This window comes from Hypomesus nipponensis, chromosome 19 (genome assembly GCF_054491055.1).
Source record: "Hypomesus nipponensis isolate SF chromosome 19, ASM5449105v1, whole genome shotgun sequence".
In the NCBI taxonomy this organism is placed as follows: Eukaryota; Metazoa; Chordata; class Actinopteri; order Osmeriformes; family Osmeridae; genus Hypomesus; species Hypomesus nipponensis.
In genome coordinates this window covers 3,427,873-3,451,617 of record NC_140379.1, presented here as the reverse complement: position 1 = coordinate 3,451,617, position 23,745 = coordinate 3,427,873, and the positions used below count along the sequence as shown (strand labels likewise).

The 23,745-nt window shown below is 48.4% G+C and overlaps 2 protein-coding genes across 3 annotated transcripts in view; both read right to left on the bottom strand.

The window, feature by feature from the left end:
* cemip (cell migration inducing hyaluronidase 1) overlaps nucleotides 1–2,558 on the bottom strand; it is a 64,365-nt gene extending 61,807 nt beyond the window's left edge. Inside the window, exon 1 of one of the 2 annotated variants that reach the window (XM_084682561.1) lies at nucleotides 2,420–2,558. The gene's annotated coding sequence lies outside the window, so the exon portion shown is untranslated. Of the gene's footprint in view, nucleotides 1–615; nucleotides 923–2,419 lie in introns of those variants that run through there. The other variant, XM_084682560.1, reaches the window with a different exon arrangement.
* A 2,277-nt stretch (nucleotides 2,559–4,835) lies between these two features.
* On the bottom strand, nucleotides 4,836–21,301 carry abhd17c (abhydrolase domain containing 17C, depalmitoylase). The gene is made up of 3 exons (XM_084682939.1): nucleotides 20,377–21,301; nucleotides 11,989–12,168; nucleotides 4,836–7,469 (listed from the first exon to the last, which is right to left on the bottom strand). The coding sequence occupies exons 1-3, from the start codon at nucleotides 20,859–20,861 to the stop codon at nucleotides 7,250–7,252; spliced, it is 885 nt and encodes a 294-aa protein (XP_084539065.1). The 5' UTR covers nucleotides 20,862–21,301; the 3' UTR covers nucleotides 4,836–7,249.
* Between the last annotated feature and the right edge of the window lie 2,444 nt (nucleotides 21,302–23,745).

Sequence of the window (23,745 nt, the reverse complement as noted above, 5' to 3'; positions counted from 1 at the left end):
TAGGTTAGAGCGCTGATGGTTTCCTGGAGTAAACTGTGGCCTTTGGCAGCCAGCCCACTCTTCCACGGTGGCAGTACTCTGCCAAAGCTTCCCTGTGTAAGTGTGTGTGTGTGTGTGTGTGTGTGTGTGTGTGTGTGTGTGTGTGTGTGTGAATGTTTAAGTGTGTGTGTATGTGTAAGTGTGAGTTTGTGTGCATGTGTGCAAACACTGCTGCCCAGTGTTGTGAACAGAAGCACGCCCAGACATATTTTTTGTCATCTCAGTTCCTACAGCATGACTCACAGAGGGATAGGGACTTTGTGAGGCGAAGACCAGGCCAAACAAGGCCAGACCAACCCAGACCAGAACAACCAGAACAGGCCAGACCAGGCCAAACAAGGCCAGACCAGTCCAGGTCAAGCCTCAACGGAGACACATCCTAACAGCTGCACACAGGAATTATTAGAATGAAGGAAGAACTATTTATCTCGCAAAACTCACACACACACACACATCCCTTACTGTCATATACACGCAGAGACTCTCACATCCGTCTGCCTTGCAGGTCATTGGGTGCATGTCAGAGCTGGAGACATCTGCAAGTCAAACAGAGCAAAGGACAAGTTTCCAGCTCACCTTGTTTGATTCAGTCCTCCTTTGGTACCACAGAGCCCCTTCGTCTCTCCACCCCTCTATTCTCTCCTCTCTTCGCTAAGGCTGATGCTGGGGCTGGGGCTGAGGCAGGGCTGAGGCTGGGGCTGGGGCTAAGGCAGGGCTGGGGCTGGGGCTGAGGCAGGGCTGAGGCTGAGGCTGAGGCAGGGCTGAGGCTGGGGCAGGGGCAGGGCAGGGCTGAGGCTGGAGCAGGGCTGGCTGCAGGCAGTGTGAGAAGCGTCAGGGACCTGTGTCATGTCCCCAGATCCCTTCTGATGAATATAATAAGAACTCTTTCAATCTGCACCTGTCACTCAGCAAAGCTCTACAGAGACCCAGCTTTTACACACATGATCACATGATCTCCTCCCACTGCTCATTTTTACTTATTACACCTCTCCCCCTTGTTCCATCTGTCCATCTGTCATTCTCACTCTCGCCCCAACTATCCATCTCTCTTCCTCTGTATCTCGCCTCCTCTCCATCTCTCTATCGATCCATCTCGCTATCACCCTGTCACCACCATCTATCTATCCATCCCTCCATCTCACCATTTCTCCATCTCTCAGATGCTCATTTAAAATTGTATATAAAAGTACAGAAGTAAGGTCAGAAGTGTATCGTTTTTTAATTATATTTTGGTGGTCAGAATCAAGGAACCATGTCCATCTATCAATCTCCATCTTACCTTTTTTTTTTTTACATATCTTTATCTTTCCATCAATCCTTCTCTCTATTTCTCCTTTTCATGTGATCACCATCATGGTCCAGTCTCAATTAGCCTCTGCTCCCGTGGACCTGACGTCACAACACCAGACCTGGGCGCGAGCTGACGGCACAACACCAGTCCTGGGAGCGCGAGCTCCGACATTATTTCACATCTCTATAACGTCACAGATAAGCTACGTCCCGTTCAGTCAACTTTGCGATCGGTCAATTTCTAAAAACAAAATGAAGACGCACATTGTGCCATTGGGTTTTAATTATAGACAAAATAACAATACAATATAACACATACAATATTGTTGCTAAACCTACAGTTATGTTACTGTTCTAGCTACAGATAATAAACATGGAACGTTGACAAAATCTAGTTGAACAATACGGATGAATGGATAGATAAAAATATACCAACCTGTTGATTGCGTGTGCCACGATCTGTGGTGAGCCCGGGAGGCGAGCGGGGAACCGGATGCGAGACGGTGCTTGCAGCCAGACACCGAGCGCCTGCACACGGCTGTTGGCTGCATGCAGCGCAAATAAATGAAATGTAGGCTTTTCGACTGAGCTGTTGAAGATGCGAGGAGGCTACTTATAACCGGAGCGCATGTTAAAGACAGTTAAGGTTCGGCTCCGCTATGGCCATGGCGTGACATTACTTGGAACATTAGGATAGGCAGCCTCCAATTAATTTGTGCGTCAAGAACTAAACTTCGTTTGTTGAACTAGACATTTAATGTTATTTGTTGTAGGCCTATAGATGTAGACTGGCCGATCTCACTATAACATGACTGCAGAATTGGAGAGTATTGGAGAGTGTATGCTGGAAGGAATCGACACAAAAGACGCACCTTACCAACCGCTGGAACGCACACTAGTGTCACCTCACTAACACACTGACACTCTCGCTTCGGTCCTTACACTCCATGCATACATTCAAATATAACGTTTTCTACCGTCCCTGCACACCTGCGGCTTTCAAAATCGATTGCGCGCGGACGCAACGGAGATGGCGAGGTGTTTCACAAAATCCTCAAAAGGTTTTAAAAGTCTATTGAGACCCACCAACCTGTAGTCGTGTCCTCAGAGACGGTCGGGGCTTGAACAGAAGAAGCACAGCGAGACTGTGACAAGACCACGCGTGTATATATCAGTTGTGGAACAGCGAGACAAGCAGCCGCAGATATTTATACACCCATCTCTGGTCCGCTTCGCGCGAGCCTCGATCAACGTTGCCACACTGTTTACAACAGCTGAGGGGTAAACACGCCCACTGTATGATGATTGGTCCAAAATATTGTAATCTATGTCTAGGATTCCAATCATATTTCAACTCTATGCTTCCATTGATAATCAGGCCTGTTAGACATTATACAATTACCCAGACTGTGGTTCAAATGTTTAACTGGCAGACTTACAATATTCCACGGTTACACTGAACAGATGTTAAGGCTACAAAGGCAGAGCACCGGGACCATCTGGGAGTGTTGGGTTATAAAATGCAGAAGCGGTACAAACGGATGAACTACGAACAGTGCATCCTGGAGCAGGACAGTATTCCGCAGGGGGCTATTCGAGTATTTCCTTAGTTCATTGCCACAGCTCCCCTTTCACCTTTGCACACCACAAACAAGCACATACCGACACACCAGAATTGATGATATGCACAGTCAACTCCTGATAACGTTGGTAACGTAAAGTGCTAGCCACACACGTGACACCGAGCTTTCTTCTGTTTTTTTACAACGTCTAACATAGGGAGAGATATTTAGATATGCATGTATCTGGTATGTATTTTTCCTGGAGATGATATTGCGCGTGATTCCGTGAATAGTTTGTCACTTCAGCTTTACCAGCTGCGCTTAAAGACCTACTCCGGAGTCCTTACAGCTGTGCTGACGGCCAGCATGATTGACCGTCTTTTCCTTGGAACTCTGCTCACTAAACATCACTACCTAAATGCATCCATAGGGGCCGCTGTTTACGTTTATGGAACGGATCCGTGAAATTCGATAAGCTGACTAGACAGATGGGACGCGCAGAAAGTAAACATCTCTGTCCCATCACACTCCAGACGGTAATAAAGTTTTCCGAGAAGTGAAACATTTTATGTTCGTTGAGTTTACCCGAAAACAGAAAGTATTAACTATCTATCGCTATACCGCTAGTTTCCGTATAGCCTGCATGTTGTTTTGTACCTCCAGGTGCCATGCATGAGCGCAGTACCCTCCTCTTTCCCAGGAAAGCGGCACTGCTCCGTTAATTATCACCGTCTTGCGTTTGGCAAGCGGTCCCGTCGTGTTTACCCACTAAAGCCCGCTACTAAACCGGGGCACAGCGACACGTTCCAAGTTAATTAAGTGTAAGAAATGCCACGCATGCCAAAGCGTTGCCTTGCATACATTTCTACTTCTTAGTGTCACTGACGCCCTCCGTAAAAAAATGTCCCAGTTAACTGAATTATAGCGTTTACATTTAATGTATTAATTTAGCAGATGCTTTTATCCAAAACGACATAAAACAGCAGACAACCAAGAATCAGAAAGGCTTAGTTCTAACATGTTGGTGGTCATTCAGAATCAAGGAACTGTCTGTGCCAGGAACACAGCAAAGTGGCCCTATCTACGATAGCATACCGGGCACGGTGCAACAAATCTCAACTATAGTACAGTGGAGCTAAAGAACGGGCCACATGTTTAAAATTACAAATGAAAACTGTAGGCCTAATTGGTCGTAACGTGCGTAAAATGTTAACCAAATCAGCACGGATTAAGATGATGTTCCAACCATTAACAGAGTTTGGTTTGATCATGTAGAGTTGCAAACACGGGGCTCATAAAATACGTAATTTAGTTTTGGCCTAGCAGCCAGTTATACCTGTCGAAACTTTGTTCTTCCCTCACCCTGGCCCAAGGGGACAGTAAACAGCTCTCTCCTCCTCTGGGTCGTTAGAGAACACCGCAGTTCACCGGGCACGGCCAGACCGCCGTGTGTGACAAGCTCCACTTCAGGCTGGATGATGTAGCCATGCAGCTGTGTGATCTGAGACACAGCTGCTGCATAACATGCCAAATTAATTAATCTTACTCCGAAAAACACACCGCGGGATGCGTAAACGGAACAAATTGGTTATTCTGTAAATGTATTTTTAGAAAATATTTCTTCAACCTTACTAAACATTTTTCACAACTTTTCAACCTTAAATTGTTTTGTTTTTAAAATCATGGACGCCACACAATTAGGCTACGTGTTTTTTTTTTCAATCTTCTGAAACTTTTTCCAACCTTTCAAAAGGTACCTTGAATGTAGCCTACTTTTCAAAAGTACATTAAGTATTTGCAATTCGTTACTTCCCATCTCTGACTTCAGGTGTTTTGTGCAACCGGCCACTGGACTTTCAAGTTTCGGAAGACATACTCCATTGTACTTCGTGTGGACGCACACAATTACTTTGCTAAATCACTAAGACTCTACGGAGACAGAGACTAGGTAATCCATGCATCCTTTATTTCATAATATTAAAACATCCAGTTACCTTCCAGCAACAAAGTCAACATGAATGACATTAATCTGTCCCACGGCACATATAAGGCTTATTTATCCAGTCTGCCGTACTCAAGTGTAGGACCAACACCTCTACAACCACTTCCTGTTTGCCCCACTTCCTGTTTCAAAATTTGCATACTGTGATTCCAGTGTTGAAGTCAAGTAGGCTAGAATACCCCTTAATCACTTAATTATATATGCTTAGAGGAGCTATACATGAGTTATATATGATTATCTTACAAACCAGCTTTAGAGACAGTGGAAATCTATCAACATTTACTGGAAAAAGTCTTGTAAAAATGTCAGTATCAAAACAATCATGGGACTAAAGCAGATTAGTTTCGTCCTTTAAAAAAAGGCTAGAGAAGAGAACCACTACAGATGAAGGGCGTGCATCCATGATGCCGTCCCAGAAGCTATGATGAGAGACTACAGATCCATCTCTTCATGACAACACCCAACCACGACCCGAAAACAGTCATCACCACGGTTACACACAGACCAATCAGACATTTATCACAAGTTGCAGTAGAAACTCGCGACGGAGAGAGCAGAGGGGCGAGTCTCCTCCAGTCCTCCAATGTTATGGACAGTTGGTTTTCATGCTGTGGTTGTTTCGTCCACAACAGCCTTGTTCTTGACATCTGCAGAGTTCTTTGGAGCGAACTGAGATGGGAGCCAAGTCCAAAACATGAGGGGTCAGGGGCCAGCGTAGTGGGGACAGGGTAATGGAGGTCAGAGTAGTGGAGGTCAGAGGTCAGGGTAGTCAAGGGGTTAGGGTAGTGCAGGTCAGGGATAAGCGTGTTGAGGATCAGGAGTCAGGCTAGTCGGGGTCATTTTAGGGGATGTTTCAGGGTAGTCAGGGGTTAGAGTAGTGGGGGGGGGGGGGGCGTAGTGGGGGGTCACCAGAAAGGACTCACAGGGGAGGGGGGAGGGGGCTCACAATCAGATGACAGGTAGTTACAAAATGGCTCAAGGAGAGCTGTAGTGCGACAGCATGGAGTGTAGTACCTGTAGTTAGCAGTAGTTAGCAGTAGCACCCCCAGCACCCCCCGGAAGCTCCAGAGTTCACAGTGATACATGCTCTGACTACGAGCAGCAGAGAGCACCTCCCCAACCTAGTGTGAAATAATGTCTCCAGACATAAGGCTTTCTGTAGTGTGAAATGAAGGATACATAACTAAACCATGTTGCTACACACACACACACAATCTTCATACGGTTTATAGAGCAACACGAGAACATCCACATCAAACCCCTACTTGTTTTCTACTACTGGCATATCAAACAAGCACCAAGCTTTGCAGACTCACTTACAGTATATTGGGAGGTCTGTTTGATTGGATGCCTGGTTGAGTACTGTTAAAATTACAGGAATACCAGTTAACAGCTATAGGAGATCACAAGATGCATTCTGGGCAATGGAGTTTTTACCATGCATGCCTCACACACACACTGGCCTTGAACAACAAAATAGAAATGTTCATCCTCTGAAGAGAAAAAAATGGAATGCCAATACCATAATAAAAAATAACAAAATGTACATCAGAACATAGAAAATGATTACCTGAAAATATCTGCACCGTAAAGATGCATTCGTTTCATTTACCCTGAATGGGAACTTAAGATACAGAAATCAAAATTGAACAAAAACGAGCAAAAAAAAACTTCAATCATGTACTTGAGGTGCAAAACATTGGATTTTTCTTCATCAGGTATAAAATAATTCAAAGTCAATCAACCATGAGCATCACAAAGCCTCTCACTGGGAGAGAGAAGGGGGAGGTGAGGAAGAGAGAGAGGGAGAGACAGAGAGAAAGAGACTGCAACCAGATTGTCGCAGGGAGGTTTCCATAGGCATCTATCTCTCATTCCAGCGCAAGGAATGAGAGATAGAAGAACGACAGAGAGAGAGAGAGAGAGAGAGAGAGAGAGAGACAGAGACAGAGAGAGTGTGTAAAAGAGAAAAAGGTGAGTTTAAATTCAAGAGCAAGTGCAAATACTGAGCGGGTCCAATCTCCTTGGCAAAGAGGGAACCGTCCACATATGAGCGCCTGGGTTTGCGGCTTCTTCAACTGGACCCAGCCTGGATCGGCCTGGGCTGCGTCTCAACAGGCTTAAGTGGTCTCCTCTCCTCCAAACTTCATTCCCACGGCGACACCAGATGAAAGGGTGCGTGGACACAGGCCTTGCAGGTCCAGGTTTCCAGTGGTCCAGGTATCCTCCGTCGGATGAAGGGGAGATGAGGGGGGAGGGGAGGGGAGAGGAGAAGGGGAGATGAGGGGGGAGGGGAGAGGAGAAGGGAGTCGCTTAAGACTGTTGAGACCCGTCCTAGCCTGTAGCTGCAGCAGCTTCAGGAGGTGGGGAGCTCGAAGGAGATGAACTGCTTCAGTCTCTCCAGGTACTGAGCGTAAAGCTCGATATCGTTGTGGCCGGCGCCCTCCACCCAGAGGGGTTCGACAGCGCGAGGGCAACGCTCGTACATGGCCAAGCCGTGGGAGAAGTCGATGACCTCATCCTCCGTACCATGGATCACCAGGACAGGCGACGCCACCTTCGACACCTTGTCGATGCTGGAGAGAGAGAGAGAGAGGGAGAGAGAGGGAGGGAGGAGTTAGACATCACCACCGCAACACAGAGAGAGGGGGAGAAGTAAGATCTTACCATGGTAACCCCGAAAGAGGTTAGACCTTACCAAGGTATTGAGAGAGAGAAAGAGAGAGAGGGTTAGACCATATGAAGGTCAAGGTATAGAAAAGGAGAGAGAGGGAGGGAGGTTGCTGAATCAACTGTCACACTGCAAAGACAAAAGACACACAAAGAGAAAGAAGCAGCAACAGAAGAAGTGAACAAGGAGAAAAGCCTGGGAGAGAGACAGAGAGAGACAGAGACAGACAGAGAGAGACAGAGAGAGACAGAGAGAGACAGAGAGAGAGCAGCAGAGATGTTCCAGCCCCCCAACCAGGAGGCAGGCCCCTGACAGCCCATGTGTTTAAGCCACATTAAGACAAATGTGTCTGACTGCAGGTTAGTGAAATATCTAGCTGGCAACAGACAGAGAGCTCAGGGACCCCGGGAGCCCAGCATGGTAGAACTCCTCCATTAAACAAGCCACATTACGCCACCGCCACACTCCAAACTAACTTCCTGGAGACAAAATGGGTGTGTGTAAATATGATACAGTGTCACTACAGAACTCTTCATTTCACATTCACTGGAAATAGCTTGATTGGAGTGCGATAAACACACTTTGTGATCGCCCTTGTGTCGTCGAGTGGAAGAACTGACACGCTGTGCATACTAACTCAAATCTAACTACCTACCATGCATATTAATGGCCCACCATTCATATACTAATCAACCACCATGCACACTAACAACCTACCCAGCAACTGCCTACCATACATGCTAACTGATTACAAGGCTTATGAACTCACGTGTCCCGCCCAGAACCACGCAGAGAGCTGCTGTTGACATGGAGGTTAGCTAGCAGATTAGCACAGGGAGAGAATGAGGGGCTAATTACTCTGCAGACTCTTATCTTACAGGCTTCAGACAGACTGTGTTCAGGTTGATGGCACACGGCACGGCACGCACGCACACACCACAGTGTCAGTCGAGGGACTGTATTGGAGAACTATCAGAGAGATATCTTGGTTGCCAGGGGGATATGTTGGTTGCCAGGGGGGATATGTTGGTCGCCAGGGCCGGTCCTGGCTCGACCCTTGTCTAAGGGTGAGAAAACACACTCACTGTTGTTGCTTAATATTCCTTCCCATGCAACACTGCAGACTGCTAACCTATGGAGATACAACTCATTAAACATTCAAAATCTAAGTGTCCATATACTACGCTCGCACACACACACACCTCTAGCCTCCTAGCAGCCACTAACCATATGCTTGCGCGCACACACACCATTAGAGACAGAGAGAGAGACAGAGAAACAAAGAGGGAGAGAGAGACAGAGAGAGAGAGAGAGAGACAGACGGAAGGAGGGAGAGACAGAGGCAGAGGTCAGATAACAGTAAGAAAGAGTGAGTGGAGAGAAGCTACACATCACTCAATGAAGCACACGCACGCACGCACGCACGCGCGCGGGGAAGAGAATGCTTTTCTATTTCCACTGCGTTGAAGAAAGCCTGTCTGTGGCCATCATTACTCCAGCCCTCATCAGGGTTTCACTCAGAGTTCAGAAACAGTATGGCATGCATCTCCCCCTCTCTCCCTCCCTCTCTCTCCCTCCCTCCCTCCCTCCCTCCCTCCCTCCCTCCCTCCCTCCCTCCCTCCCTCCCTCTCTCCCTCCCTCTCTCCCTCCCTCTCTCCCTCTCTCTCTCCCTCTCTCTCTCCCTCTCTCTCTCCCTCCCTCTCTCCCTCCCTCTCTCTCTCCCTCTCTCTCTCCCTCTCTCTCTCCCTCTCTCTCTCCCTCTCTCTCTCCGACTCTCTCCCTCTCTCTCCCCCTGTCTCTCTCCCAGCCCACCCCCCTCTCCTCTCTTTACAGGCTCTCTCCCCCCCCTCGGAAAATGATCAACCGATGACCCGTCCCTTCCAACTATTGTTCCATAGAATCTTTAAATTGTAGAATCCTAAAATCCTAGAATGTAGAGCCCATGCTGGGTGAGAATATGCTCTTACCAGGCTAGTCAGCCCCATTCTGAGGGAGGTCGTAAGGCCACTCAGACAGAGAGAGATATAGAGGGGTTGAGACCACACACTTAACAACCTCTCCACCTGCATTCTAGAGCCTCTCTCTCTCCCAGCCTCTCTCAGACTGCTCCCTCCAGCCTCTCTCTCTCCTAGCCTCTCTCAGACTGCTCCCTCCAGCCTCTCTCTCTCCCAGCCTCTCTCAGACTGCTCCCTCCAGCCTCTCTCTTCCAGCCTCTCTCAGCCTGCTCCCTGGAGCCTTTCTCTCTCCCAGCCTCTCTCAGACTGCTCCCTCCAGCCTCTCTCTCCCCCAGCCTCTCTCAGCCTGCTCCCTCCAGCCTCTCTCTCCCCAGCCTCTCTCAGCCTGCTCCCTCCAGCCTCTCTCTCCTCCAGCCTCTCTCTCCCTCCAGCCTCTCTCAGCCTGCTCCCTCCAGCCTCTCTCTCCCTCCAGCCTCTCTCAGCCTGCTCCCTCCAGCCTCTCTCTCCCTCCAGCCTCTCTCTCCCTCCAGCCTCTCTCTCCCTCCAGCCTCTCTCAGTCTGCTCCCTCCAGCCTCTCTCCCTCCCCCAGCCTCTCTCAGCCTGCTGCCTCCAGCCTCTCTCTCCCTCCAGCCTCTCTCAGCCTGCTCCCTCCAGCCTCTCTCTCCCCCAGCCTGCTCCCTCCAGCCTCTCTCTCCCTCCAGCCTCTCTCAGCCTGCTCCCTCCAGCCTCTCTCTCCCCCAGCCTCTCTCAGACTGCTCCCTCCAGCCTCTCCCTCCCCCAGCCTCTCTCAGCCTGCTCCCTCCAGCTTCTCTCTCCCTCCAGCCTCTCTCAGTCTGCTCCCTCCAGCCTCTCTCTCCCTCCAGCCTCTCTCAGCCTGCTCCCTGGGAGAGGGCAGAGGTTCAGCTGCTTAGACTAGCACCTGAGGTCCGCTGAGATGGCCTCCTAAGTACTCCACATCTATCTGGAGACAAATCACACGGACAACAAGAAGAGAGGTCCCCTCTCCCCTGAAGCGAGCGCTGAGAGGGAGCGGGTGGGGGACTGTGGTACAGGGGGGTTATCGCAGAGGCGCAGGGAGGGGGGTGAAGGAGACAGAGGACAACCCGTGGAGATGAGCTGCTCAACTTTATCTCTACAGGCCAGGCTGGGGCTGCGAGAGGGATGGTGATGTCACCACACACACACACACACACACACACGCGTGCAGGAGAGGAAAAGGGAAAAAGAAAGCTGGAAGCAGAGGAGAGGATGGAGGGAGGGAGCGATAGAGGAGCGATGAAAGAAATGAAAACAGACATTCAATACCAAAGAAATCATAAACGGCACAGGGGGGGGAGAGAGAGAGAGAGAGAGAGGGGTAAAAGAGAAAGAAAAACCGGATGTGAGGGTGATAATTGCTGCCTTCCTCTCCAAACAGTCATGATATTCACATGTAATCCCTATAAAGGCTCACCACCATAAGGCCCAGAGACACACACACACACAGACCAGACACATTATTGCAGAAGATCCAGTCATGGCAGCCCTAGCCTAGCCGGCGGTGTGACAGAACACCCAGGACCCAGACAGCAGCCAGAGAGCCCAGGGGAAGAGTGAGCACGTCTGGGTGATCCACACCGTTAGGCTGGGTTAGGCTTGTGCTGGGGCCATAGATACCAGGGGACTGTCCTGTTACAGGCTGGTGCTGGGGCCACAGTTTAGAGAGATAGCATACATCACAAGGGAAGACCCTATCCTGACCCCTCTAACTCTCCATGTCCACTAACTACCCCAACAGCCTGTCTGCACTGCCTCCCTCTCCTTCTGCCTGCCTCCCCCTCTCCTCTGAGTTACTATCCCTGCACCTGACTCTCAGCCCTGCAGGGAGAAGATAACCTTCAAGCAACCCCCCACCACCACCACCACAACCCCCCCCTCCCCCCACCACCACCACCACCACCACAACCCCCCCCTCCCCCCCACCACCACCACAACCCCCCCCTCCCCCCACCACCACAACCCCCCCCTCCCCCCCTCCCCCCCACCACCACCACAACCCCCCCCTCCCCCCACCACCACCACAACCCCCCCCTCCCCCCCCCACCACCACCACAACCCCCCCCTCCCCCCCCCACCACCACCACCACCACCACAACCCCCCCCTCCCCCCCCCCACCACCACCACAACCCCCCCCTCCCCCCACCACCACAACCCCCCCCTCCCCCCCCCTCCCCCCCCCACCACCACCACAACCCCCCCCTCCCCCCCCCACCACCACCACAACCCCCCCCTCCCCCCACCACCACCACAACCCCCCACTCAAACCCTCCGCTCCAGGCAGAGCCCGGTATTTCACCTCCACTACCCATCTCTGGAGCTCACACAGAAGATGAAAACACACCTCCACTGGGCCGGGCTCCAGGCCAGCCCCCCTACCCCTCATCACCCACCTGGGCCGGGCGCCAGGCCCCCTACCCCTCATCACCCACCTGGGGAAGGCGTCGAAGCAGTAGGTCTTGCGCGTGTCGGGGAAGGCGACGCGGAGGCCGGACATGAGGGGAGAGTGCAGGATGACAGCGGCGCACTCGTAGCGCGCGGCCAGGTCCACCGTGGGCACCGTGCCGATGCTCTGACCGTACAGGATGATGTTCTCAGGAGTCACTCCGTACCTGGGGGAGGGAGGGAGGGAGAGGAGGGAGGGGGCGGGGGAGAGGAGGGAGGGAGGGGGCGGGGGAGAGGAGAGGAGGGAGGGAGGGGGCGGGAGAGAGGGAGGGGGCGGGAGAGAGGAGGAGAGGAGGGAGGGAGTGGGAGGAGAGGGGCAGGGGGTTAGCTGATTACATCACAAAAACATGTCTCAGTTATCCAGCCTGTTGTCATGGTGAGATGTGTCTTCATTATCGGCGGATCGTTCAGGCTTAGCACTGCCAACTCAGCGACGCTGAGATAAACCTCAGTTTCCAGCCAATATGACTCCTACCTATAAAACTCAGGACACGACACAAGCATGGCTAATCTGTGTGGCTTGTAAAATATGACGTGCTTGTAAAGCCGTCGCAGTGTGACTGGCCTGCGCTGGAGAGAAGCTCTCGCTAGGCTGCAGCCTGCAGGCACTGCTCAGGTCTGCAGGAGGGCGGAGGGCGGGGGGGGTCAGCACTATAAAAGTCCTTTTTATTAGGCGCTCCACAGCAGCCTGACAGACATCAGTCAGAGTTTACACAGATTTCTTCAATCAGTTCTGCCTTATAAAACACAGAGAGGAAAGAGAGAGAAAAAAAGAGAAAGGAAGAGAGGCAGAGAGACTCCCTCCTGCCTCTCTCTTTCACTTCTCCCTCATCCCACCTCTACCCCCCCTTCTCCTCTCTCTCTCCACTCCTGGCAGCCTCTCCAGTATGAACGTACTGTCTCAGGTATGCAGGGTCTCTCTCAGAATGCAAACGCACCAGCTATGTGACCCAGGCAGTGGCAGAGACTTCACCAGACGCAGCCATAACGGCTAAGCCCCCAGTGAGGGAGGGGACGGAGGGATGACATGTTCCCCAAGCTAGGCTCACCCTGCTGGGAAGAGGGGTTCTGTGAACTGGGGAGCTAAACTGTTAGATCTGGGGATACAGGAGTAGTGTGTGTGCATGTGTGTGAAAGAGATCTCTCGTCTCTTTACTGCTTACTATAAGCAGTACATCAAGGCTTCATAGCACCGTTAAAAGAGTAACTATCTCTAACGTAACAACAACCAAGTAACCAGGCCCTCCATGGACCCTCAAGCCCAGTGTTAAACACACCAGCTGAGGGAGGGAGGGAGGGATTGGAATAATCGTGAGTGTGCCCCCCTCCCTCCCCCCCTTCGGCACGAGCCACAGGGTTTTCTTAGCAGAGTTCCAGATCCAGAGTTCCAGAGCCAGCTCTCTCAGCTTTCCAGCAGAGGAAATCTGGTGGCTCGGCCTTGCTGCGGGCGTCTCTCCCGGTCAGCAGGGTGGCTGGGGGGGGGGGGGACGGGCCCACTTCCCTTTTAATATCCCCTCCAAGAAACACAGCAAGACTGGGCCCCGTTTCATTCCACTCGCTGCTGCTCCACAGAGTCCAGACGGTCAGGGTTTTTCTGGCAGGGCCGGGGGGGCAGGATGAGGCCGCAGTAGAGCTTGGCCACCTGCAGGGGGAGCGTAGGGCTGGAGCGCAGGGCTATACAGCCAGGAGGGGCTTCGGGGGGAGAAGAAGACATGGGGTCTGGTGAGAGCTCCTGTCAGGAGGACAGGAATTCTAAAAGGTCTTTGGAAGTGACTGAAAACAGTATTCCCAACCGGGGGCCATGCAGCCTTCTCCTTACTGGAGAGATTCTCTGAGTGAAGAGAAAAGGAAACAGTGTTTAGTGAAAACACTTGTCCAAACATTCAAGATTCAAACGGAAAGCTACAGAGAGGGAAAGAGGAAGTTGGGTGGGCGAGAGCAAGGAAAGGAGGGGGAGTGAGAGAGGGGGGGGGAGAGAGAGAGAGAGAGAGAGAGAGAGAGAGAGAGAGAGAGAGAGAGAGAGAGAGAGAGAGAGAGAGAGAGAGAGAGAGAGAGAGAGAGAGAGAGAGAGAGAGAGAGAGAGAGAGAGAGAGAGAGAGAGAGAGAGAGAGAGGGGGGGGAGAGGGAGAGAGTTTCCATGCTAACTCAGTGTTCTGGCCTGTATAAACACCCACTGGTTAGCTTCCATGGAAACAAGTGGAGCTAGCACGAAATGTCAGCCTTCGACTCCCTCGCCCCAGCAGCGACACTATGGATGGTCAGTTCTTCCACTTGTTAACAGCCTCTCCGCGGCTGCATGGAGAGGCCAGCGGGTTGAGGACGACATTGAAAGCACGTTAAAGAGTTTTATGGTTAGAAAGAGGAAGGCTAGTGGGATAAAGGCCATATACAGTAGTCTGTTTGGAGAAACTGTCCCCTGGAGCCAAAATAAACATTTGCAGATATTTTCTGGACGAAACTTCCCTCCCTTGAGTCTGCCAGCTCCCCCTGAAACTGAACGCCCCCCTCCCAAAGAACCAAATCCTTCGGATTTGGGACGCTTGAAACCGATCATGCCCTTGCAATCTCACAACAAACAGCCCTCCCATCCACCTCGCCCAACTTCTTCAACTCTGCAGAACTAACAAGTCATAAATGAAAAGCTCCAGGTTTTATGAGGTTCAGGAGGGAGCTGGAAGCTGAGTATTTGTCTAAACCCTCACAGGAGAGGGTTAATAATAGCTCCTATCCATTCTTTCTTACAATAGAACACAATAGATTGAATAACTTCATGAATATGTACAGTACTGTGCGAAAGCCTTAGGCACAAAATACAAATTATAAAAAAGTTAAGCAAAAAATAAATAAATGATGATGATGATGAAATTAAAAGGCTAACATTTCCCAACAGTGCAGTTTTTTACAGCTGCACAAATACCGAAAACAAAAATAAATACTTAAGACAATATTCAAGTGAAAAATATACTGCATGTTGGGCTAGGCCTATATAAAAGAGAAAATATGGACAGAAATATACATGCAGTGTATGTGGCTCTGTATATATGCATGTATATATAGACAGCTTTATAGATACAATATTCCAGTCCAGGCCCTTCATCTCGTCCTCTACCCTGGTGTATCACCCCCCAGGGTTAGCTCTGTGAGGAGGGGCGGGGCCTCTCGGAGAAGGGGGCGGGGCCTCTCTGGGAGCTCAGACTGCATTTCCAGATCAGTGCAGATAAAGAGACGGAGGACCCATTGCCATGCAGAGCAGCGTCTCCTGGGATGGAGACTGTGCGACCAGGGGGCAGCGCCCGCTGGTATTCACCGAGCTCTCTCCCTTCAAATGACTGCATTTGAACTTCTGCTGACATTTAGCGAGACCACGCAAAGACATACCAGCCAGCCCCGCGTGCTTTCATCAGGACGTGTAAGTCATGAGGAATGACGGGAGTTATGCTGCAGTGTTTCAGGTAGAGGATCTCTGCTCTGGCTCATGTCAGAGGAAGAGAAACGAGGGTCTTCATCTCTGACTAGAGAGCAGAAGGACCAGAAGAGGATGTGGGGCCAGGCCAGGCTGGTACTGTTCCGCCGCCTCGGGGAGAAAGGGACGAGGGGGGGGGGATGGTTGCCTGGGGTGTGCCGTTTGAACATGTCCAGCCAGACACATCAAGTCCTCTTCACAAACCTAACCAGACTGATGGGAAACACCGCTAGGTGATAAAGTGGACGGCGTCTACATCTAACGAGTTATGAGCATCCCCCCACACTCTCCTCACTCCTGGATATGGGTCTACTGGACCTAATAATGTCTGTCAGTCTCAGCCTTCTATACACCTCCTCCGCCCTCACCTCAATCATTCTCTCCTACACACTTCCTCCCGCTCTCAAACACACCTCCACACCCTTCTCCAACGCACCTCCATCCTTCTCTTCTATGCCCAGGTGGAGGAGCAGGAAGCCTGGTGCACCAGAGTTCAGGTGATAAGACTAAGTTGGAACACTTCAGTCATTCCAAACAACTGGCACAGAGCAGGACGCCCAGTGAAAGCCCATTCAGGGGTGTTAAGCAGGTTTCTCTGCCCTCCAGCAGAGGCCCCGAGGCAGGGTCACGTCTGGTCCCTGTGCTGGCAGCGAGGGCCAGGGCCTGAGGAGACGGCAGCAACATGACTGCGAGAGGATGATTGATCTGATAATGAGCCTAACAGGACCTGACAGCTGGGAGGGATTAGACCCCGGAACAATGGACATTACAGAAAACTTTTAATTCTCTCAATTATCTTTCATAATACCCAAACCCCTAACGGATATGGCTCAGTGTTCACGCATGCGTACTGGAAGGGAGGAGGGTCAAATTAATTAAGTATGATTGATAAAGCTCAGCCTGGAAGGCTTAGGCCAATGAATAATTTAGTGTAATGTAATTAGCTGAATGTTCGCAGCCAACAGCAGGGGCCAGAGCCAGAATGAACTCTAAATGAGTGGCGTTTGCTTTCACACAACCCTTAGTGGTGCACGCCGCTAGCTCAGCGAGGAAGTCAGCTGAACAGTCAGTCCAGCCCTGCAAACACAGACAGCAAAAAGGGAAGGGTAACCTGAGCCCTGGGAGGCAAACTGGGAACCACCAGTATGAGATACAAAAACAATTCCTAATACAATCCTATGTCACTTAAGGATAAAATGCAAAGTGAAAAATGCTAAACTGAGCCATCAGACATCCTGGTGCAAGAGCCTGCTGGGATGAGGATGTTCCAGCTGTCAGACTGCACTTCTGGGTCTGACCCAACAAGCACTCCATTGATTTAACCATTCTTTTTTTGCCACGTCTGTCGACCAATCAGATCAACGAGCAGGGAAGGGTTTGGCGCTTTACAGGAAGACCTTGATGATTATAAAGAGGCATCGCCTGTATCCGGGCAGACTGGGATGGACTGTGACTGACTGATTGTCCTGATCAGGGATTTCCGCAGTGCTGTACCTTTGGATAGATTAACACCCTGGTTGACCCCTCTCTTGTAACAGCTTGCACCTGCAGGCTGGTAATCTCTTCAATCAGGAGGCCTCACACAAAACCACTGCACAGGCTTACAGAACGCTCCGCATCCCTCGACTAACAGCATTTTTCTAAAATTAAAGATCAGAAATATATTTCCTCTGCCACAGAGGAGAAGCAATCAAGGAACTGTGGAATTCTCCTGGAGGAGTCATGTCAAATAAAGCTCATGATTCACGGCGGGACAACGTCCCTCCAATGGAACCCTCTGGATCCTACAACATTTACATTTAGCAGACGCTCTTATCCAAAGCGACTTACAGTAAGTACAGGGACATTCCCCCCCAAGCAAGTAGGGTGAAGTGCCTTGCCCAAGGACACAACGTCATTTGGCACGGCCAGGAATCACGGCTATGAATCGATCTGGCAACCTTCAGATTACTAGTTCGATTCCCTAACCACTCAGCCGTCTGTCTCCCCACTACGGATGGGCGTAATTAATCAACGATCGATTATCGATCATTAAGAATTTCGTCGATTACATTATTTGTTCATCGATAAAACTAATGCGTGTTCCATTGCGTAGTGTGAGTCTTGAAGGAATGTAATGGATTTCGCTATGTGGCAGGATTTAAACATTTTACCAAACGAAGCCAATGTTTGAAAAAAATATAAAAATAACGCCACAAGCCTACTCAGTTACCGGCGAGTTTCCATGTATTTCAAAAGTAAACATGAAGAGGTCACGGCGAAGTGTAGTGTGAGACCATTTTGACTTAAAAAATACTTTGTTCACTGCCAACACTGCAAAGCTGAGTATAAATACAACTCCTCCACGACTCAAATGATGTAGCGTTACCACTTGAAGAACGTACACGGTACACCCGACCCTGGTTAGGGCGGACGAGGGTCAGTTGTGTTTGAGCACCGGCTTCTAGCTGTTGGCTCCGCTTCTAGGAGTTACAGAAATAGTTGCTGTTCTTGTAGGCCTAATACAGATCTCAATGCGGAAACACGTTGTGTTTTTTCTATTTTCACTGCATTTTGATATAGCCTATAAATAGTGTATATTAATATAAAAATGTTAATGATTAATCGAAAATCGATCGTTAATTCTCTCGACGATCAAGACACTAATCTAATGCCCATCCCTACTCCCTACACTAGATAGCCCGCAATGCTGGGTAGGGCCTTGGCAGGAACACCTGCCAGGCAGAATCCTCACCACTCCTACCCTAAACACGACACAATTTATCTGTCAGGGAAATAGGAATTCAGAGGACAGTTCTTCTTGACAATGTACTCAATTCATTTCCTCTGTGAAGTATTTCACTTCTTTTGAAAAAAACAAAGTCTAATCTATGAAAAAGCCTGGACAGTGACGCTATACACCTTAAATGTCACCTGTCCTATACTCACGTCCTTGGGTTACGTGTACACTGACAAGAGATCAATGTCATCAATACCTCAACATTAATTTGCTATTCAAGAGACTCTTCCCCTAAGGTAGTTGGACGCGTAGAGTATATTGTGCAGTGTGGTTAGGCATTACCTTAACGATCTCTCAACAAAAGTAATTAAAACAATATTGAATAAACATGAAGCTGAACCACAGGCACTCGGCCCCCCTGAGGAGAAATGAAATGATAAACGGTGTTTTCACACTTGGTCAGTCAGTCCTCTCAGAGCGCAGCTTCCAGAAGGTTCTCACAATAATGAAACGTTACATGCTTGATGACCTGGAGGGAGGAACCACTATGACACCCTCTCATTGTGACATTTACACAATCTATCAAACGGAAGATTCATAATGAAACGGAAGGAAAGGACATCCTACCGTATAACAATGCATTAGGTAGACTTCTGGAGAGGCGTAGGAGAGGTTATTATTAGGAGTGAGGGAGAAAACAAGTACGTTCATATTAAATAAAAAATTCTCAAGATCGCTACACTCAGAAAATCTTTCCAAGAACACGGTGACATACATTTACACATACATTTTTGTCTATAGCAGACGCTCTTATCCAGAGAGACTTACAGTAAGTACAGGGACATTCTCCCCGAGGCAAGTAGGGTGAAGTGCCTTGCCCAAGGACACAACGTCATGTGCACCTGCCGGGAATCAAACTGGCAACCTTCAGATTACTAGCCCGATGCTCTACCCACTCAGCCACCTGACTCCCACGACCTGTGACATACACGTCTCAGTCACCTTCACATGAAGCACAGATCAGGACAGCAGCACTTCAGCACTCCCTCACACATCACACACTGTCAGAGAAACAATTACTTTAAACGGAAGAAAAACTGCTTTTTTACACAAACCTTGTGTTTCTAAGATTAAATAACTTATAACACAAGAAGCAGGTAAGCTGCGACATTCAAAACTAGGCAATCATTTGTTAAATGCCTTTCTTGAACACCTTGATATATTCCGTCTTGCCAAATTATACTGTAGACAGCTTCAAAGCAACTGATTGTGGTTGACAGTCTTAAAAACTATCTATAAAAGCAGCATGTGATGGCAAACAACTGGTTACTATAGATTAGCACATGACCGACTATACATTGTTCCAACTTCTGTTTGAAAAACAAAGCTTTGGACAATTATTATTTGTTATTAACCATTTGTTTGAACTTGTGTGGGAATCGGGATTTAATTGAAAGTGTTTTAAAATGCGTATTAAGCAAAGCATATCTGAACAACACCTCTGTTGTACCACAGCAACACAGACTCAAAGTACCTCAGTCACAGTTTACCACATGCAGTGTCTGATGGACGATCATCTCAACTGGAGCAGCTCTCTCTCTCTCTCTCTCTCTCTCTCTCTCTCTCTCTCTCTCTCTCTCTCTCTCTCTCTCTCTCTCTCTCTCTCTCTCTCTCTCTCTCTCTCTCTCTCTCTCTCTCTCTCTCTCTCTCTCTCTCTCTCTCTCTCCTGCATTGACGGAAATAAGCATTTGGAGCATCAGGTGATGAGTCACTACAGGTCAGTGTTGCAGGTACAGTTTAAGATCTCCGAAATTCATACCATGGCAAACTTGGAGCTTGTAATCATGTACAGACAGTGTTAATGGAGAGTAATGTTGTTATAGGGTCCGCATTCCAAACAATAACGCTACATTTAATTTTAAAAATCTAATAAAAGAATAATAAAAAGGTGGACCCGTGTATTAATCAACTTTTCTTCAATTAAAACAGTGCGCTTGTGTGGGGAGTATATGCAGGGGTGCGTGACACTACAGTTGCCATGGAAACACTTCCTCGTGAGGAGGATAGGAACAAAGCTCAAGGCAGCACCATTGTCGATGCTTACGTTTTAAGGCTAGCTGTGCATGTCATTACAGATGTATTGCAGAAATTGAACACAGTTCAACACAATTGAACACCGGGTTTCAAACTCACTTGTTTCTCAGCACCTGCCAAGCTGCCTCGATGTCTGCATATAGGTTTTTCTCTGACGGCTTACCGCTACTGACACCGTAGCCTGAATAATCGTAGGAGAATACATTGCAGTTGATCCTGGACCCAAGGCCGATGTAGAAACTGCACATCTGGCCCAGGTCTACTGCGTTGCCGTGGGAAAATAGCAATGTGTACCGACTGTTGGGGGCACACCGTACGAACATGCATCCAACCCGGTTACCCCTACTGGTCCTGGTGTTAAACACCTCGACAGCATCCAGTTCCCGCTGGGAGTACTGCCAGTCCGCGCGCTCGGTTAAATGTAAACTACTGGTCCCGTTAGCATCGGTGTGCACGGAATACGTGGGCTCCGGGGGGAGAAATGCCAGCTTAGCCGCTATACGACTGGGACATGGAGGGCAACAGAACAGCCAGCATAGTTCGCCAAGGGAAAAACCATTCATTCTCGGGCCTTGTTCGGGCATTGAGGCTCGGAATTACCCGATAGATGATTTCCCTTAGAAAACGACAACAAGCTAATACTACTGGCTATATTGTCCGCCTGTTTTCGGGCAACAAAATGCCTAAAGCAATTCTCGGATGGGTAGTTAGATAGCTAGGACCTATCTAACATCGGCTAACTAGCTTGGCTAGCTAGTTTCCTTTCTTTTGTATAGCTTGATGGCTAGCTAGCTATTAGCATGAGAAATTAAGCTCAAACCCAGACAGCCATTGCATTGGTTCAGTTATTGAATGTGTGCCACGAAAACGCTGGAGCAAAATCCATGCAAAAACTGTCAAGTACAAAACAACGCCGGTTGATCAATTAAGACCTTGTCAAACATAAACGTCAAAGTAGCAAGCTTGCTAGCGCAATGTATTCGGCCATAGCACTGATGCCAAATAAAGGATTTCCGGGAATACCGGATATCCTTGTTCGCTGTTTATCATATTGGTCAATTGTATTGACCCTTGTACATTGTAAACCTTGGCTTGTGCATTTATTCTAATTTGTCACACACACATATATAATATGTTATGTTTTGGGGGATATTTGTAAAGGCTATATATACATAACATTTCTTAAATGATATGTTTTCGTAATGTATTTTCTTTATCTTATTATTACCTACTGTGGCTTTTCTTTTACATTTTGTAAGTTGTTGATAGCTTGTGAAAAAAGTTGTAAGTCTGTGTTCATCACGGTCTCTTTTGGTAAATTTCATTTTAGAATAATAGCACAGCTACATGCAGATTCATCCACTTTGTGTCAGATAGGCGTCACAAATGATGCACTGCAGTGTTTTTTTTGTTTTTGTTTTTTTTTTTTACCGCAAATCAGATTTGTCCTGTTAGCGCGTGGCAATTTTGCGCATTACGAACCACCAAAAGCCTCACACATTACTATACCTTAAAGGGACATTAAAGGAGAGCCAGGTGTGGTTGGGCCATTGAAACACTTAATAGTAGGTAAGAAATCTGTGCATACTGCCCACCATCGTAAAATAACCATGTGGAGTGGATACTGGGCTGGATTTATCATAGCCATGAGGACCAGGCATATTGCTAGTTGGTCTGATGGCTCCAAACTGTTTGTGGAAATGTTATGAAAAGACGTGCCTGGCAGTAGTAGACAATGATTGCTCAGACCCTTTCATGTAGTATGGAGATGAAATAAATCTGTTATGAAGCCTGCTGAGAGCAGAATTCTTTTTTCTTTTTCATTTTTACTTAAAAAAAATGTTTTTCACAAAATTAACGTTTTGCTACCACACCTTTATATGTAAAGGAGATTAACAGAGAGGGACAGCACTTTGAACAAACTTATCAGACTTATTGATGACCTGTAAAGTCCTAAAGTCCTGTGTACCTCTGTTAAAATACCACTATCTCAAGTCTTCCTGCCAGACGAAAGCTAGTTCACGCCACTTACTGTGCTGCATTGGGGGGCTGAACAAACTACCCAGAAGAAGCCTAACCAACTGGAAGATGAGGCAAGAGTGCAAACCTCGTCCAGTTGACATTCTAGGCAGATTCACTCAAGTGTTCAAAGTATTTGAAAGCACACAACCTTGTTTCTTTTGGATCAGAGCTCAATGTGAACCTGCACAATTGCCACTCTATAAATAGTAGTTAAGCTGTGAAAAAATTTGAGACAGAAATCCATCTTTAAATCTGTGAAAAGTTTACAGGCCGGCTTCAGACTGGTGTTGTTTCATTTTGGCCACATAAGCAGCTTCCAGTTAAGAACTTCTGCCCTGAGGATGTTGGAGACACAGAGAGGATCTGGAAACCAATCCCACAGAACAATGTCCTCCATCCAGCCGAGCAGCGTCTGCTGTTTCTCTACTGGTGGACCGTAGGCCGGGACAAAGTTGTCCACAGACACTGATCCAAGACCAGTCAGCTTGTTCACCTCCCTACGCTGATATGGTTGGGATTTGGGAGTAGCAGGCTGATCCTGGGCCTGATCCCAAGCTCAGATACCCTCTAGAGTGGGCGTTTCCTCAGATTGGATCCAGCTTTGTGTGTTTTCCAGGCAGGGCTCACAGAGAGATGCTCTCAGCTCACTGGAGGGTGGGGACGGCTAAGCTACCAGGGAATGGATAGTCTGATCAAAACCATGGGGCTGGATAGCACGCCCTCTCTGGAATGCCTGCTCCAGTACACCTCTGGCTGCCAAAGGCTTCTGAGCAATAATCTGACCCTGGGCTTCTTTCAGTGTATTTGTACCATGAGCCCCTGTGTTTATACATGGATGCGTGGTAGTCGTGGGTTAGTACAAAAATGCATCGGCATTTCAAATGTTCAGTTTAATCCAAGCAAGCCGAATGTATATTTGTTCATGCACAAGTCCTTCTTCTTTAGCTGGACAATTATATTTTTTATATTAGACATTCAAACAACCCACCGTATTTGATACAATCACCCAGACACATGCATGAGCAAAATATAACTGCTAATGGTGCAAAAGAAGTCTCTGTCATTCTAGAATAAAGGTTATCATCGGGTCTTTATCCACAAAAACACATTAACTATCATGGCAGGGTTCTCAAATAACCTTACTCTCGACAGTATTCCTAGACTGAATCTACAATGGATACCACAAAAATGCCTGTGTATCCCTTTCAGTCTGCCAGAAACAATATAATGCTGTAAGAACAAGACTTCTATTTCAAGAGGTCAGCTGTTGTTGAAAGTTTTTATTTAGGGTCAAAGAGTTATAACAAGATTGGAATCTAAACCAACACTCAAAAGGTGTAAATGTGTGTGACAGGGAGGGCTAAGAGCTATTTACTGCGACGGCAGACTATCAAAGCTGTATGTTTTATCAGCTGTGAGTCATCATGACCAGGTCTGCCAGGGGCC

Coding starts and splice junctions, on each gene's coding strand:
- abhd17c (XM_084682939.1), bottom strand. CDS start 20,861: ATGCCCGAACAAGGCCCGAGAATGAATGGTTTTTCCCTTGGCGAACTA. Junction 12,169..20,376: donor TGGCAGGTGCTGAGAAACAA/GTGAGTTTGAAA, acceptor TCCCTCCCCCAG/GTACGGAGTGACTCCTGAGA. Junction 7,470..11,988: donor TGCTTCGACGCCTTCCCCAG/GTGGGTGATGAG, acceptor CTCTCTCTCCAG/CATCGACAAGGTGTCGAAGG.